This window comes from Trichoderma aggressivum (genome assembly GCF_033847375.1).
Source record: "Trichoderma aggressivum f. europaeum strain CBS 100526 chromosome Unknown scaffold_034, whole genome shotgun sequence".
In the NCBI taxonomy this organism is placed as follows: domain Eukaryota; kingdom Fungi; phylum Ascomycota; class Sordariomycetes; order Hypocreales; family Hypocreaceae; genus Trichoderma; species Trichoderma aggressivum.
Genome location: NW_026946400.1, coordinates 316,057 through 330,429, shown reverse-complemented (window position 1 = coordinate 330,429; position 14,373 = coordinate 316,057). Strand labels below are relative to the sequence as shown.

The following is a 14,373-nucleotide window of genomic DNA, read 5'->3' as shown; positions in this document are numbered from 1 at the left end:
GCTTGAAGGATTTGAACGAGACGAGTTGAGTGAGGTGTGAGTCAAGTAACAAAATGAGGGTAGTCAGTGTTGTGGTGGTTGTAAAAGTGCTCTGTACCTAGAAAGCAGGACACATGTACATGTATAGTAAGCTGAAGATGGGAGATGTACTCTGGATGCGTATTTGAGAAATTGAGTACCAGAGAAACAGCGCCCAGCTTGTCAAAAGCAAACCCCATTCCGATTCCAAACTGTAGGGAAAAGAGGTGGATGGAGTTCTGTTGACTGCAGCTGCGAGGCTGCTTTCTTGTCGACACCCAAACGGCGGCCGGGGGGTGGGAAATGGAAACAATGCCGACAAGGGTAGCGGAGAGAAAAATGAAAATGAAACGAAAATAAGAAGAAATGCAGATGATAAAAAACATGGTGGATTTAATTTATTGTTATTTTTATTTTATTTTTTATCTGTTTTATTCGCAGAGACCAATAGCAAGATGCATCTATTCTTATATTGAGCTGCATGCGGGTGGTGTCAGACCCCACCAGCCGTTTCTCCCAAGATTGCTGTGCTGCTCAGCATCTCCATCTCCTCCTCCTCCTCTCAGCATGAAGAATGAAACCACAGGCCTTCAGCTCAGGGATTCCTCTTACGGCATGATGAGGCCAGCACTCCCCCAAACCCGAATCCTGCCCTGCAACCCTTCAAAGCGGTTTGGTTTGGCCCTCTTTCGCTCTTCTCACCGCCCCCCTCAAGGCGCTGATGCAGCCGCCATCCCGCATCCAAGGTCATCTGCCTGACAATTGCTGAGCTGGCAGACCTCCACGACCCAAGCCATTCGTCCAGCTGCAAATTACTCCGGCACCAGGCATCTGCTGCCCCCCTCCTTTTTTTCTTTTTTGGCTCTATTCCCTTTTCTCCGTCCCTTTTCTTTGTTTTTTGACTTGTTTGTGCTCTCCAAGCCTCTTTTCGCGTCCATTGCATTGCCCCATGTGCGCCTTGTGTGGTTTGTTTCTTTTTTTTTTTTTTCTCCGTGGGGCATGCGAGTTGTGTGTGAATGGAGCATCGTGTTTGTTGAGCTCTTCTCCTCACATTACAACATTGGAATGCTGAAGCTGCATGTACATACACATCGTGTGCGCATTACACGGGAGCCCTTGGTACAGCTCTTAGTACCTAGAGAACCAATGCCTTTTGTCTCGCGGACTCCCTCAGGTCATCCCCGAACCTACAGATGGGGGACGTGTGTGCCCTGTCTGATCACGGTGAGCAAGCAGGCGGCAGCTCGACATGGGCTCTCCCTACATTGTCTGTCTGGTCTGCCGTTGCGTGTCTCTCCATGTCTGTCTCTCATGCGTGCTGCCTGTCTCATGCTTCTCCCCGGATCACACTGCCGGGCGTGCCTGTACGAGTATGTGCAAGGACTGTTGCTACGCATGTACGCACATTCATGTAAGAGGTAAACGTGATGCAGGGTGTTGTGATGCTATTGCCACGAAAAACCCGTCTCCGCATCGTCTAACTCGTGCTGCATTTAATTTTTGTTTTAATTCATTTTACTTTATTCATTTTATTTTATTTTTATTCTATTTTCGTGATTTGATCTCGCCTCCTTTTCCCTCTTCTCGATCCGGTATGTATGCCCACCCAGGTGTTCAGATAGCTACCGATCAAGTACACACGCATGCGCTGCTGCACGTCCATCCACCAGACAGCTGTAGTCATTCTCTTGACAAGGTCACCATCAGGCAAATAGGATCATTGTTTTCTTTCCCCGGATAAACGAGCAGAGGGCGGATAACTAAGGAAAAGATTTTCGTCCAATTTATTTCCTTTTTGCCGAGCCACGGTTTGACATGTCTCGCAGCCCGCAGCTATACCGGCTGCAAATATGCCCGCAAATTGCCTCCTTGCGTCTGTAAAATTCCCGCCGTTAGGCTCTGATCCTTGTATTTTGTATCTTGATTGTCCATCAGGATATTCCGTAACACGTAAATCGGCACTCGTATATACACAACAAGAGGCGAAGAGCCTGAACTGCGCACATGCATGTCTATTGCCGATACGAACAAAGATCAAGAATCGTGTGATGGGTGCATGCCTTAAGCGACTAATACAGCCGTGGGAGCAGCCAACCAAAATCAAGGCAAGTCATTCAAGTCACAGGCTCTCTTTACTACCAATTAAACCGCCCAACGTGCTCAGATGGTACGTTGTGTGATTATAGCTTAGGTATTTATAATGGATGCAATTTGAGACGCATCTCTATTCGGCCCATGCCTCGCTACAGATCGACGATTGGCACTCTACTCACTCCTACCGGCAGTGCGGAGTAGCGTTCCAATAACGCGCAATATTACACGAGCAGAGCGTTGGCAATTGTCCGTCCTACAGAAAGCATCAATGGCAGCATCAAAAGGCAAAGGCACGATGCTGCGTAAAAGAGCTAACCTGTAGGGGATAGTTGCTTCAAACGGCTAGTTCTCCTCCGTACAGTGACTCACTACTATTCAATGACTACCTACAGGAATGACAATGTTAAAATTTGTCCCCTATAATTCAGTGCAAAGCCTCAAAATGATTAAAGGGATCCAAGTTTACGGAGTCCGTAGGAGATCTGGAGATGCCGTGCAAGTTTCTCTCTAACAAACTTAGCAGTCTTCCGTAGCACATTGCCGTTAGAGAACTACCACTTAACGCTGGCTGACCAACGGGCTGTTAGTGACTCATAGTACAGACAGAGGCAGTCATCGAAACCCCACCAACATCTGCAACGGATGCTCAGCCCCACCTGAGCTTTCGAGATTCAATATCGCCTCTTTGCCTCTCCGAGTGTCGATTTCAAGTCAAATAAAGATCTTCCGAGTCTTGCTTTTTGCTGTTTAATCGTCTGGAATTACACACAGCAGAGCTTTGGAGTTCGTTTTGTTTTACTTTTCCTGATTTCGGCGTTGCGGCTTTCCTTTGTGTGTACAATATCCGTCACCTCCGTGACACTTGTCCAACAATTATCAGCTCAACCATATTGGATTCTCTCGATTCGACGCCTTTAACCATGATTGCACTCAAGACACAGCCAGACGGATCGCCTCTTGATCGGAGGCAGGCCGTCACAGACACCCCCGATGCCCGGGTCGTGTCCAAGCCCGTGCCAGAAGCGCAGGTTCAGGACCCGCGCGGCTATCACATTGAACAGCTCAAGAGGAGATTCTCACCCAAAGAGTCTACGACTGCGGCAGGAGAGACATCGCTGGTATTCAAGCTTAAGCCTTCGGATCCAGATTTTCCCTTTGAGCTGCCCTACTTGGATTGCGATGTCCGCGTTCCCGAGGACTATCCGGAAGAAAGGCCGGTGCTGTTAGTCGGGAATAAGGATATCCCTAAAGGGTTCAGCATCAATGTTGAGAGGGGCTGGGATAAGCTCGCTGAGGAGAAGAAGGGCTCGACTCTTTTGGCACTGGTCTATGCTTTGGACAGGAATCTGGAACGATTCTTGTCGGAGCAGAAAGTGGAAACGATCAAACTAGTATCGTTCAAAGACACGAGACATCTCGACCAAGCAGCGAAACAGAAACAGTCGGCTGCTATCGAGTCTCCTATCGTGGAAGCACAGGTAGCTCCCAGCCCCCCTCCCAGACGATATATCCCGGAACCATCGTACACCAGAGAACAGATTGCCGAGGCAAAAGCAAGGCGAGCTCAGGAGATTCGACAACTCGAGGCGAGAATGGGAAGGATGCCTCAGTACCGCCGTTCTGCTGATGGTGTCATTTTCACGCTGCCGCTCGAGCCAAAACGTCGTGGCGAGCTCCCTTCTGGTTTACACTCGGTCAACAGCATTCATCTAATCATTCCGCTTTTATATCCGCTACAGCAGCTGCGCGTGCAGCTGAATGAAGCCAACGCCGATGATGCGGAACCCATTGAAGACCTCTTTGCAGAAAAGGTTCTGGAGCAGAAGAACATGACACTCATGAGCCACGTCAATTATCTAGCCCAGAACCTCCATAATCTTGCAAAGCAGGCGCATGGGCTAGCATTAAAGGCTGAAAAGGAGCAGGCAGCAGCGGCGGCGGCAGCAGCGATACAGGAGCAGCAATCGCAGTCACAAAACAACGGAGAGGTTTCTGCTAGCTCATCGCAGCCTCTTATCAAAGGGAAGGGTCATATTCAGGTCATTCCTCGACCTCCTGAATGGAACGTTGGCCATGAGGGAGACGAATCAGAAGAAGATAGCTACGAAGACTCGGATGAAGACGGCGGGGCAGTGTTGGGAAATGACGACGACGTCGCGGCAGTACCATCGTCCAGTGAGGCGGTTGAACACGGCACCATGATTTCGTTTCCAAACATTGAACTTCACAGCGTCGAACTTTTACAGATATCGATTCTGAGTCTAAGCGTCAAGTGCGAGAGATGCAAGACGCTAAATGACATGACCGGCCTCAAGCCTGGAGTTGAAAAGACGTCGAGTTGCAAGAAATGCGCGACGCCTCTCGCTGCCAAATTCAACCAACAGCTTGTTCATGAGAATTCGGCAAGGGCTGGATTCATTGATCTCTCAGGAGGCAAAGTGGCAGATATGCTGCCAAGCACCTTTGTACCTACGTGCGCCAAGTGCTCGATGCCAAGCCAAGGGCTCGTTTCTGTAAGAGGCGAGACCACGACGAATGTCTGCCGAGACTGTCACAGCAAATTCACCTTTAAAATTCCCGAAGTCAAGTTCCTCTTTATCTCTCCTGGATCGCTTCCCCCGCCTTCTTCAGCCGGCCTTCGCCGGAAGCAAGAGAAGCTTGGACTACATGCAGGCGAACAACTCCCAGACAGGGGTACTTGCTCCCACTACCGTAAGTCTTACCGTTGGTTCCGTTTCTCATGCTGCAATCGTGTGCACAAGTGCGACAAGTGCCACGACCAGGCTGAGGATCATATCAACGAGTGGGCAAACAGGATGATCTGCGGTTTCTGCAGCCGTGAGCAAAACTACGCCGTCGAAGCGTGTCGCTTCTGCGGTCGTAGCGTCATTGGTAGGAGAGCCAAGGGATTCTGGGAGGGTGGTAAAGGAAACAGAGATAAGACGACAATGAGAAAGAATGACTCGAGGAAGTACAAGAGGATTGGGGGTACTGTGGCAAAGAAGGATTGATAATGCAGATTAAGGGGCCGCCTTATTTGGAGAGAGTGTGTAGGGTATCACTACAAATGCTCAATTAGCTATCCAATACATGAAGGTGATTCTCTGAATTAGTGCGACTTCGTTGTTACGTGTAGAATCTTCGAGATGCTAGATGATTGATTCGACCAGGCGCGTGCTTTCAGTGAACAAGGCAATACCCCATGGGGAGGAGTTGAGCCAACGCATCTTACACATCGCAATCGAGGAGGACAGCCAGAAGCGTGCCAATGGTAGGTCAAGCATAAATTTGATAATCTCAACCATGCACGACCATCCAGATATGGGAAAACCACACATACCATCCGAGACAGGGAGAGACAACGGTCCGCGTTGTCAGTGAGATCCGTGATCCATTACGTATGCGATCCTGATTCCACGTACCGAGACGGAGAGAGCAAGGGAACGAAGAAATGCATTGGAGCGGCTATTATTGACGAATAATAAAGATAAAAAAAAATTAAACAATTAAATAAAATATACTCGTACCGGCTAAATGCAACGGAAACCCCAAATCGGGATTGGGAATGTGACAGCTCGCAAACTCCCCCCAAACGACATCTACCCGCCATGCTACTGGCGCAATCTAAATCTAGCATCCATCGAACCCTTTTTCGAGAGAACCGTGTTCGTCTTTGCTCTCTACGTCTTCCCTTGCCCGTTCGCAATCTCGAATGGGGGAGGGGGTGGGATGTAGGTTGGGGGTCGTTTTGGGGGGGAAAAGCAAAACTGCTTTGGGGGAGGGGGCGTACGAGTTGCGAGCTCGTCCTTTTTTCTTCTGCTTTCCGTCGTTACGCGGCCCTCCGTCTTACCTGTTCCATGTGTCCCTGCTGATCCCGCGACAAACCCGGGAGGCCCCGTGGGAGGCAGGAACAGAGTGTCATGGGGGAGCTTTTGAGCTGCGCACGTTGATTCTCCATGGGGAACCATGATCCTCCCATTCTCAGTTTAATAAGGGGGGGAGGGACAAGACGATGAGAGTCCGGGCAGATCAGGCTGTGTGGAGGGCCAATGTGACGAACAGGGCCGAATGGGGAATTCGGATTGCAAAACGCGACTGGGTTCGGTTTGGCCGTCTTTCTTCGGGATTCTGGAGATGGTGTTGTGAAAAGGTCTATCAAGTACAAGATACTTGTTGGCAGCCGTTGAAGTCAGACGAGGCTGTGCTGGTCATTGGTGGCTGGGGTTTTTCCGACAGCGGCCACGTGAGGAGCGCCTTGTCGAGGCTCACGTACTCGGTACATGTGCCATGGGAGAAAACGGAGAATCAAACACAAATCACAGCCTCTCAACTCCGTATCGACATGGGCTGCTGACAACTCCTCCCCTCTCGCCGACTAACTCGTATGCTCGCCGACTACTGTACGCTCTACCCTGTCACGCAAACGGTCAGTGAGGGGGGATCTGCGCGCCCGTTTCTACGGCATTTCACACAGCTATACGAGTACCCCGTGCATACACGTCTGGACAAAATAAACAGCACATGTCAAGCTTTCTGGCCGAGCGGGCCTAAAGGCACGTTTCATGCGTTGTACCCATTTCAACACGTTGTTCACGATGGCGACAGCCGATGCTGATTCGTTCGAAATGGCTGGGCCTAGGCGGCTTTCGTGAGGATCTTCGTTCCCCCGCAAAATGGCCGAACCCCCCCTTCTTGTTAGGGAACTCGTATCTTTTTGGGTCAAATCTGAACGGCGACTGAAGGACCCTGGGGGGAAGATCATTTGAGATTGTGTGTTTCGTGTCTCTTACTGGCACACGTGTAGTTACAACTGTGTCCATCATAGAGGTGAGTTCCGAGGAATCGTCAAATCCCACCACTGGCAGTTGTCGAGACACTCATGCATGTTCCAGATGCGGACTGGCAAATCGATTCTAGAAGATCAACAGAAGGCGGTAAAGTGGTATTAGATGCAGCTTGGCTTTCCTGATGGAGCATCTCCCGCTAGTGCCATGCTTATCTGCATTGGCGGTTTTGTTATACTAGTCGGACGGAGTAGTGAGGCCGAGATGCTCACGAAGCTAGACGTCCCGCTGTCATCCCATGTTATCATGGACCTCCCGGTATTTCTCATCACGAAGAAAAAACACCGACAATGGTCGGTGAGCATGGAATCAGTGGCGTGGCTGCATGTCCCTGGCCAGTTGTTTCCAAATCAGCTATGCGTCTCAATGCTCTTGGTTTGGCTGATATCGTGTTCACCTTTATTCAGGCGTTTACTGACCAAGGGTCTCTCGTATTGAGCAGTCTGAACTACAGCTGCACGTTTCAACCGTCGGCATCTACATGATCCTCCTCAGCCGGAAATATAACCTCTCACCTGCACACGCAAGAGTCTACATGAACCTACGAAGTACTTGCAGGTGTCCACAGGGTTTTGGGCGAATCACATCTCTGAATGAAGGAATGGTTGCATTGAGTGCAGAGAACTGCCGGGCCATCAAAGTCGTGACACGTCGTACTGCTGTGGGTGTCATATCATAAAATGATTACCACTCATACGTTGTGTGATTGTCAACAACTCACTAAACATCATCGTGAGGAGCCACGCCTTTCCTCATGAAGCCCAATCAGATCCAAGCTACATCACTGCTTATGCCTTTTATGCATGCCTATTAGGGCAGAGACTACTTTGGATTACACTTCATCATGGTGGCGCCCTCTCGGTATCTGCTCGCTATTGGACAATGGGAGGAGTACTGCAACATTCAGATGGGGCCCCCAGCCAAGACATCCACTTGGAGGGCGATCAAAGGGGTAAACCCATTCGAATCTCATCAGCCTTGTTGCCCTGCTCAAGTGATCTGCCGCAGCAGAACTATGGTCCGCAGCTGTCAGAAGCAGAAGCTATCCGCTTTACCAGGCTCCCCCATCCCTGTGTCCAATGAGAAGGCTCATCGACATCCGGTGCGGCTCGGCGACGCATGGCTCACCAAGCTATCCTACCGCTCAACACGCCTCCCCGTGGGCGCTTTCATTTCCTATTTCTGTTCTATACTCGGGTTTCCTGACCTGGGGAAGTGCGTCAGAGAGCCGAATATGGGAAATGAAGCAATTCTATGTTTGTTTGAGAGCCCAAATCGGACAGCTTCGCAAACGGGAGTCGAATACGAAACGGAGCCAAAACGCTCGAATAAGCATTTGCAGTCTCATGTAACCGAAGAATCGCACTACGCCTCCTAATGCAAATCGCACAGCTTGCACATTGTTCCATACAATCCTGGCAACGAGTTCATATCGGCGCTCTGCCAGCCAATGGCAGAAGCCAGATATCAGCAACATCCTCTTCCGTCAACGAGCTAGTATCGATCTGATTTCCACGTAACGTTAAATTCCACATATGGAGGACGGAGCCCACCCTCCGTACAGTCAGATCGCTGCATAGTCACAGGGCCATCAAGGGCAAGATTCGGACATGGGGTCGGGCCCTGGCCGCCGGATGCCTTCCGGTGTGCTAAAAGGAGGCACTTTTGAAAAACGTGGTCGTCACTCCAGGGTCTGTTGCTCGGCCCTTGGCTGCAGATTTTGGCGATCCACTGGGATTTCCTTAATTTTATTCCGCGGGCATATTATTTCGAGATTTATTTTTTTATTCTTTGTTGGTTACGATATTTTCCCATGTGGCCTTGAAGGATTCTCGATACCGTCGGCGAATTATTCTCCTCCTACCGCATTCATCATCTTCTCGGTTCAAAACGGAGTGCTTCCCCCCCAAGAAGCAGCCATGACCGTTTATCGACTTGCAAAATGCTCCGTAATAAATCGAGTTTGGCAGCAAGCCTCGCGGCTGTGGCGTTTTGGCTTGAAGATCATCATCCAACGATAAGCATTGCCGCGGCTTCGCGGATTGTCGGCGAATTGAACTACATACGACACCAACATTACAGACTTATCGCCAAAACAATACCGATGCCATCAAAAACGCCACTCAGCACTTTGGCGTTGGCTCTGATATTAATTCATCGGAGACGGTCCGAAACGGTGGGCACTGTTTCCGGGGCATTCGGCCGGGATTGAAATGGACAAGATAAAATAAAATAAAAATAAAAAATACTGAGTTGTTTTTTATTTTTATTTTATTTACCAAAAATGTCAATGGGTCGCGAGTTATCCCTGGCAGTGGGCTTTCACACGTCTACCCTTGCAAGCATTTGAAATTCTGCAATGACAAAGAACTGAGCCCCAGTTCGCTCGGCCCTGTTATGTCTGCTTTTATGGGCCGCAGAAGGACCTGCTTAGCGCGTTCGGAATCGCCGCTGAGTGTTTTCTTTCACATGGCAAATCATTCCCTTCAGGTTCTGTTTCTTATCAGTATGCTTGCTGTTTGTTGCGCATCGGAAGAGGCTCCAAAAGCAGGATTTTGCTGGCGACGACGTGATGCGGAATCGTACCAGAAACACGAGACATACAGAGTGGCGGATCACCGGTCCATGAGCATCCCACGTTCTGAGAGTACCGTGTTGGCGATAACTTGGACCGGGCTGATTCGCGGAACCGGATCCGGAAGATGACTTGACATTCTAGTCACGGCAAAGTTCGGCTTCGTCTCACGGCAGTCGATTATACTGCCAGTATTCTCATGTGCCATTCTGGTATTTTGCGTGGACCGGGGTGTGCCTCAGAGGAGCCAGGCGGGTCAAACCATGTTGGGCCCTGGGATTCGAGAAAAGTTCTATTATGCAATGCCCCGGGCGACACTTAAGCGAGGGCATCTGCCTTCGATTCGAAGGCTTGTCCATCATGTGAACAGTCATCTCCTTGCCCGTCGAGTAGCTCTGCCATTCATCAGGCCCCTATTGCCATTCAGCCATGAAGTCGGATATTCTGCCAGGGGAGGTTTCTAAAAGGAGAATATTCTTTTTTATCTCGTGAGACGGTCGCGATAATGAGAATGCAGGGGGGCGGAACGGGGGATGCTTGAAGATTTTTCTTCTTCTTTGTATGCATGTACATACATCGGTCCGACCAGATCTGACCTCGGTCTGTGCTCACCTGGGACCCGTCGCTCTCTACTTTTTGTCTCCTAAGCCGCGAGGGGATTGGCTTGATCGTCTGCAATGGCGGGTCGGTGAGAGAGTCAGTTGCCGGATCGTCGAGTGCAAGTGTTTGAGTTTGTCGGCATGTGAATCGTCTCGAGAATTGATCTTCATGTTTGAAACGTGCTACGGATGGCGTCTCGTGCTTGCAGAAGGCGATGTTCTTCTCCATTGAGCTGTTTCTACTCCAGGCAGGTAGGAGAGTACCGCCGGGTAGGCTGTCTCCCGACCAACCATCCATATTGGAGGTTGCGAATGAGAGTTACACTTCAGCCCATGTGTTATTCTATGTAATATGGGTACTTGTCATGCAACGTTTGATGGTGAAGCCAAATCCTATATCGGACGAACCTAACAAGTGCCGAAACTCGGCTTCTTAGGTGGAATGATCAGATATTCCAAGGCTATCGCAAAGTAGTAGGAGAAGGTGATTACAGCTCTCTACCAACATCAAAGAGGCAAAGGTGACTTTCAAAGTCACACGTCTTTCGATGTGGCGACGATAGCAGAAGAAGTAGAGATCATGTCAACGAGTTCGACGATGTGCATAGGGCAGCGTTGCAGTAGATTGGCGACTTACATCATGAGCATGGGCACCACCTCAGAGTGGCTCGACGAAGACGCATCTTGGCACCACGATGGTGCATGGTAGGTAGTATTACCACGCTGCCGGTTTTTGTGTTGCACAAACCCATAACATTGAGCATTGATAGGCGTCATAACCTGGGGAAACCTGGTTCACAATGTGTGAATGTTGAAAGCGAAACTGTCAAATGTTTGGATGAGGATGAAAGATATGATTGATGAGTGTTATGGTGCTTTGAACTCTCCCGAGGCGCTATTAGCCCGAAGGAGATGAGAGTTGCTGCCAGCACTAATCAAAAGCTGCGACTTCAACAAGCTCTCAGTTGACACAACTAAAAGTATTCGAGAGACTTACATGAGTCTCTGGGCTGCAAACTCACCGTCAGCTCGATTTCGACATCAGTTGCCACATTCCCTTCATCATCAGTGGGATGAATACGTTCTATCCAAGTTGAAGAGATGCTATAGAGCAGGATCAGACCGTTATCTCTACGAGATACGGACTCGGCAGTGCCATAACGGTACGTGTGTTACGGAAAGGACGCCCTCTACTGGTGAGAGTTTGTCATCACCTCAGCCTTGTTTGTGGAATCACGCCCGTACCGACGACGAGCTTCAACATCATGGTCATCACGAATGCTACCTTCCACCTCCATCACGAACCGTCGTCACCAAACGTGTGTGCACAAGAGCGTCATCCCCATGGGTGAGCAGAGGGGAACCCCCACACCCGGAATCCAAGCCCATGGTTACCCGTTACCCAATCCGTGACACGGGATACATCGTCTGCAGCATCTTGGCGTTTGGTGAGCATCTGAGATGTGACGGTCATCTAAGAACCATGCCAGCATGTATCCAAGGAGAAATACCAAGGACCATTGCACATCGGAGTGGTCACGGACCCTTGTCGATAGCCCTCTCTCACCGCAGGCTCCTCCATGCCTCTCCCACGCCCCGGCTAAAGTCTTTGCACGTATTTTATACGGGCCGGCCCTCGCGTGCTAGGGGTAGGGGATCGCATTTATCCTCTACCTAAAAAGAAGGTGGACTGGCTTACAGGCCACCAAAAACAAGCCCTTTTGCAAGAAGCGTGATCGAAGATCACCCTTTGATGAATCTGATGGCACAAACGGTAATCGTGGTCAGCAAATACTCCGTCATTTGCCACTACAGGAAGCACGTCCGTCCGGATGGAGTAATTGCAGCAGCAACAGTGTTTTAACGTTACAGGGTCGTTACGAGCTTTTTTTCTTTTCTGTCCGAACTGGCCCCCACGTGAGGTTTTCCTTCTACTTTCTGCATAGAATGGGATTGCCGGCGGACAATTTGATCAGGCCGCGGGTGGGGGATGATTTTCCATCGTGGACACCGACGGACGACTCGGTCTGATGGGGAGAATGAGCTGACCTTTTCGTTTTTGCCTCGAGGCGCCCATTGATTTGTCCTGCTTACGAGATTTCAAGGTGCGAATAAGGGGGCTATCTGCAACGCGACTGAAAAGCACGTGTCTTGCATCATTGGGCATCGATGCGGCGTCGCTGGAACGCAAGTCCAGAAATGCAGGAGAAGCATTTTGCAACGAAGGGGTGGGAATAAGCCCTCTGTGGCCTGCTGCAACAACGAAGCAAAGCAGGGTTACTGTTGCTGACGCCTACAGGATTCGGCGTCTGCGATGATGCATGCATACTCTCTGATGCACATACGAGTAGACATACACATAGGGAGCGCCGATGCCGGAACGCTGTTCACAACTGCTATTTGAAATTGTCATCCAGTTACATTCTTGTTGCTGGGGCAAGCCGTATGAGATCATGCATCGTTTGGCTGGGATTCGCAACTGTCCACGTGGGATGATGTTGCTTTGAATAAGATTATTTTTGGCCCGGACAAGGCTTCCCTTTATCTCTTGTTTCGGGTGCTTCGCCCATGGTGGCGGCGTGATATTATTCCGGCAGGCAAGAGAGGGCGAGATGTCATATGCTCGTCGGGAAGAACTAGCGAATCTCCCGAACGAGGATGATCGACTCATGGGCCTTGCAATGCCGAGCGCATCCCGCAGCTCCTGCTTACTACAGTACAGCATCTTCCTTCTATCCGTAACCCATCCAATCTACATGTGAACAGGCCACAAGCACGTACCTACAAGCGACAATGTGTGTGTGCTGCTGGCCCCTCCCCCATGCTTATCCCCCCAAGCAGGCCGAGGCGCAGGATTACATATGATGAGAGAGGGCCATGGCTGGCATCAGCCATCCCGCGGGCTGGGAAAGATGACCGGCCGGGGGTGGGAAGGGGGAGACGGGGATGGGGCCGGGCCGCTTCGGGATTTACGACCTCCACCCCTGCCGGGGCGTATAGGGCCCGCTTCCGGGATGCAGATGATGAGCCGCTATCGAATTCCTGCTGGCTGGTGCCTGAAGGGTGAGCGACGGTTAGGAATCTCCGGGTTGCCGTGATGGGCTTGTCTGGCATGGGGGTTACATATCCGTGGGTTATTGCCTCGCCGCGTAGTTTCCCGGGGTTGTGGTATAGGTGAACTGTGGGAGACGTGGGATGAGATTGTAGGTATTCATCCGTCATGATGAGTCTTGGATGATCTTGTGAAATTACATGCTTATTCTATAAGCGCCTCCGCCCCATTGGTAAGTTGTCGTTTGTATGGAGCATATGTTGTAGTTGTGGGTTGGCAGCTGTCTGATTTAGACTACGAGTCTTGAAATACTCATTGATGTCCTTGTCAATGCTCAGCCATGACTGTGAGGAATTGGTTGTAAAGCCTCAGACACGGCTCGGGATTATTTATTCGTTGGCGCCGTACATACTATCAATGGGTATGCTGATTCATTAATCATTATATAGAGTACGTTCGTTGACTATGTTAAATAGAGAGATTGCCTGATGAGTATCGATTCGATATAAACAAGAGCCCTTGAATCAAAACCTAGAGGAGTAGCTGATCTACGCATGCCAGTTTTAATCTCATACATGTTTAAACTCCTCATCAGAGACTAACAATGTAGCATTGGGAGTATAAGACGCAAGCAGCCCCTTGTAAACTAAGAAACCATCAACCATGCATACAATCTACAAATTATCAATACATATTCCCCCGATATGGCGCTCACAGCAGTAATTATGTTCGTCATCTCCGTCAAGATACTCACTCATTCAGCCGTGTGGATTCTGTCCAGGCATACACAACCCCGCCATCCTCCGTGTCTCATCTCAACCCAATACCACCTCACGCATACATCAGCTTCATACCTTTTTTCTCCTTCTTCTTCATACACCTCACAACTTCATCATCATCACCATCATCACCATTCCGCTCTTTGCCTTGATCAAATCTCTCCCAAGTATCCAGCTTTCCCCTCCCATCTCACAAACCTCTCGGGAGGCGGTCAACACCATCCCGCAGCCCATCCAACTTCCCACGTAATACGCCAACCCATTTCTTATGTCATTCCTGTTTCTCTCAGAAAACACCATCAATCCCATCCTCCACGGCTGGTACTTGCTGCACACTCTCCCCCCCCCTCCATTCGTCGCTTCATCATCAAGCCACCTCCTCCTCTCCCCAAGCGAAATCATCTCACCCCCA

At 50.1% G+C, this 14,373-nt stretch overlaps 2 protein-coding genes across 2 annotated transcripts; both read left to right on the top strand.

The window, feature by feature from the left end:
• Positions 1-3,032: 3,032 nt before the first annotated feature.
• Triagg1_7641 (uncharacterized protein) lies at positions 3,033-5,123 on the top strand (the record flags this gene model as incomplete). The annotated part of the gene is made up of 1 exon (XM_062902399.1): positions 3,033-5,123. The coding sequence occupies one exon, from the start codon at positions 3,033-3,035 to the stop codon at positions 5,121-5,123; it is 2,091 nt and encodes a 696-aa protein (XP_062753466.1).
• Positions 5,124-7,800: 2,677 nt separating this feature from the next.
• Triagg1_7640 (uncharacterized protein) lies at positions 7,801-8,334 on the top strand (the record flags this gene model as incomplete). The annotated part of the gene is made up of 1 exon (XM_062902398.1): positions 7,801-8,334. The coding sequence occupies one exon, from the start codon at positions 7,801-7,803 to the stop codon at positions 8,332-8,334; it is 534 nt and encodes a 177-aa protein (XP_062753465.1).
• Between the last annotated feature and the right edge of the window lie 6,039 nt (positions 8,335-14,373).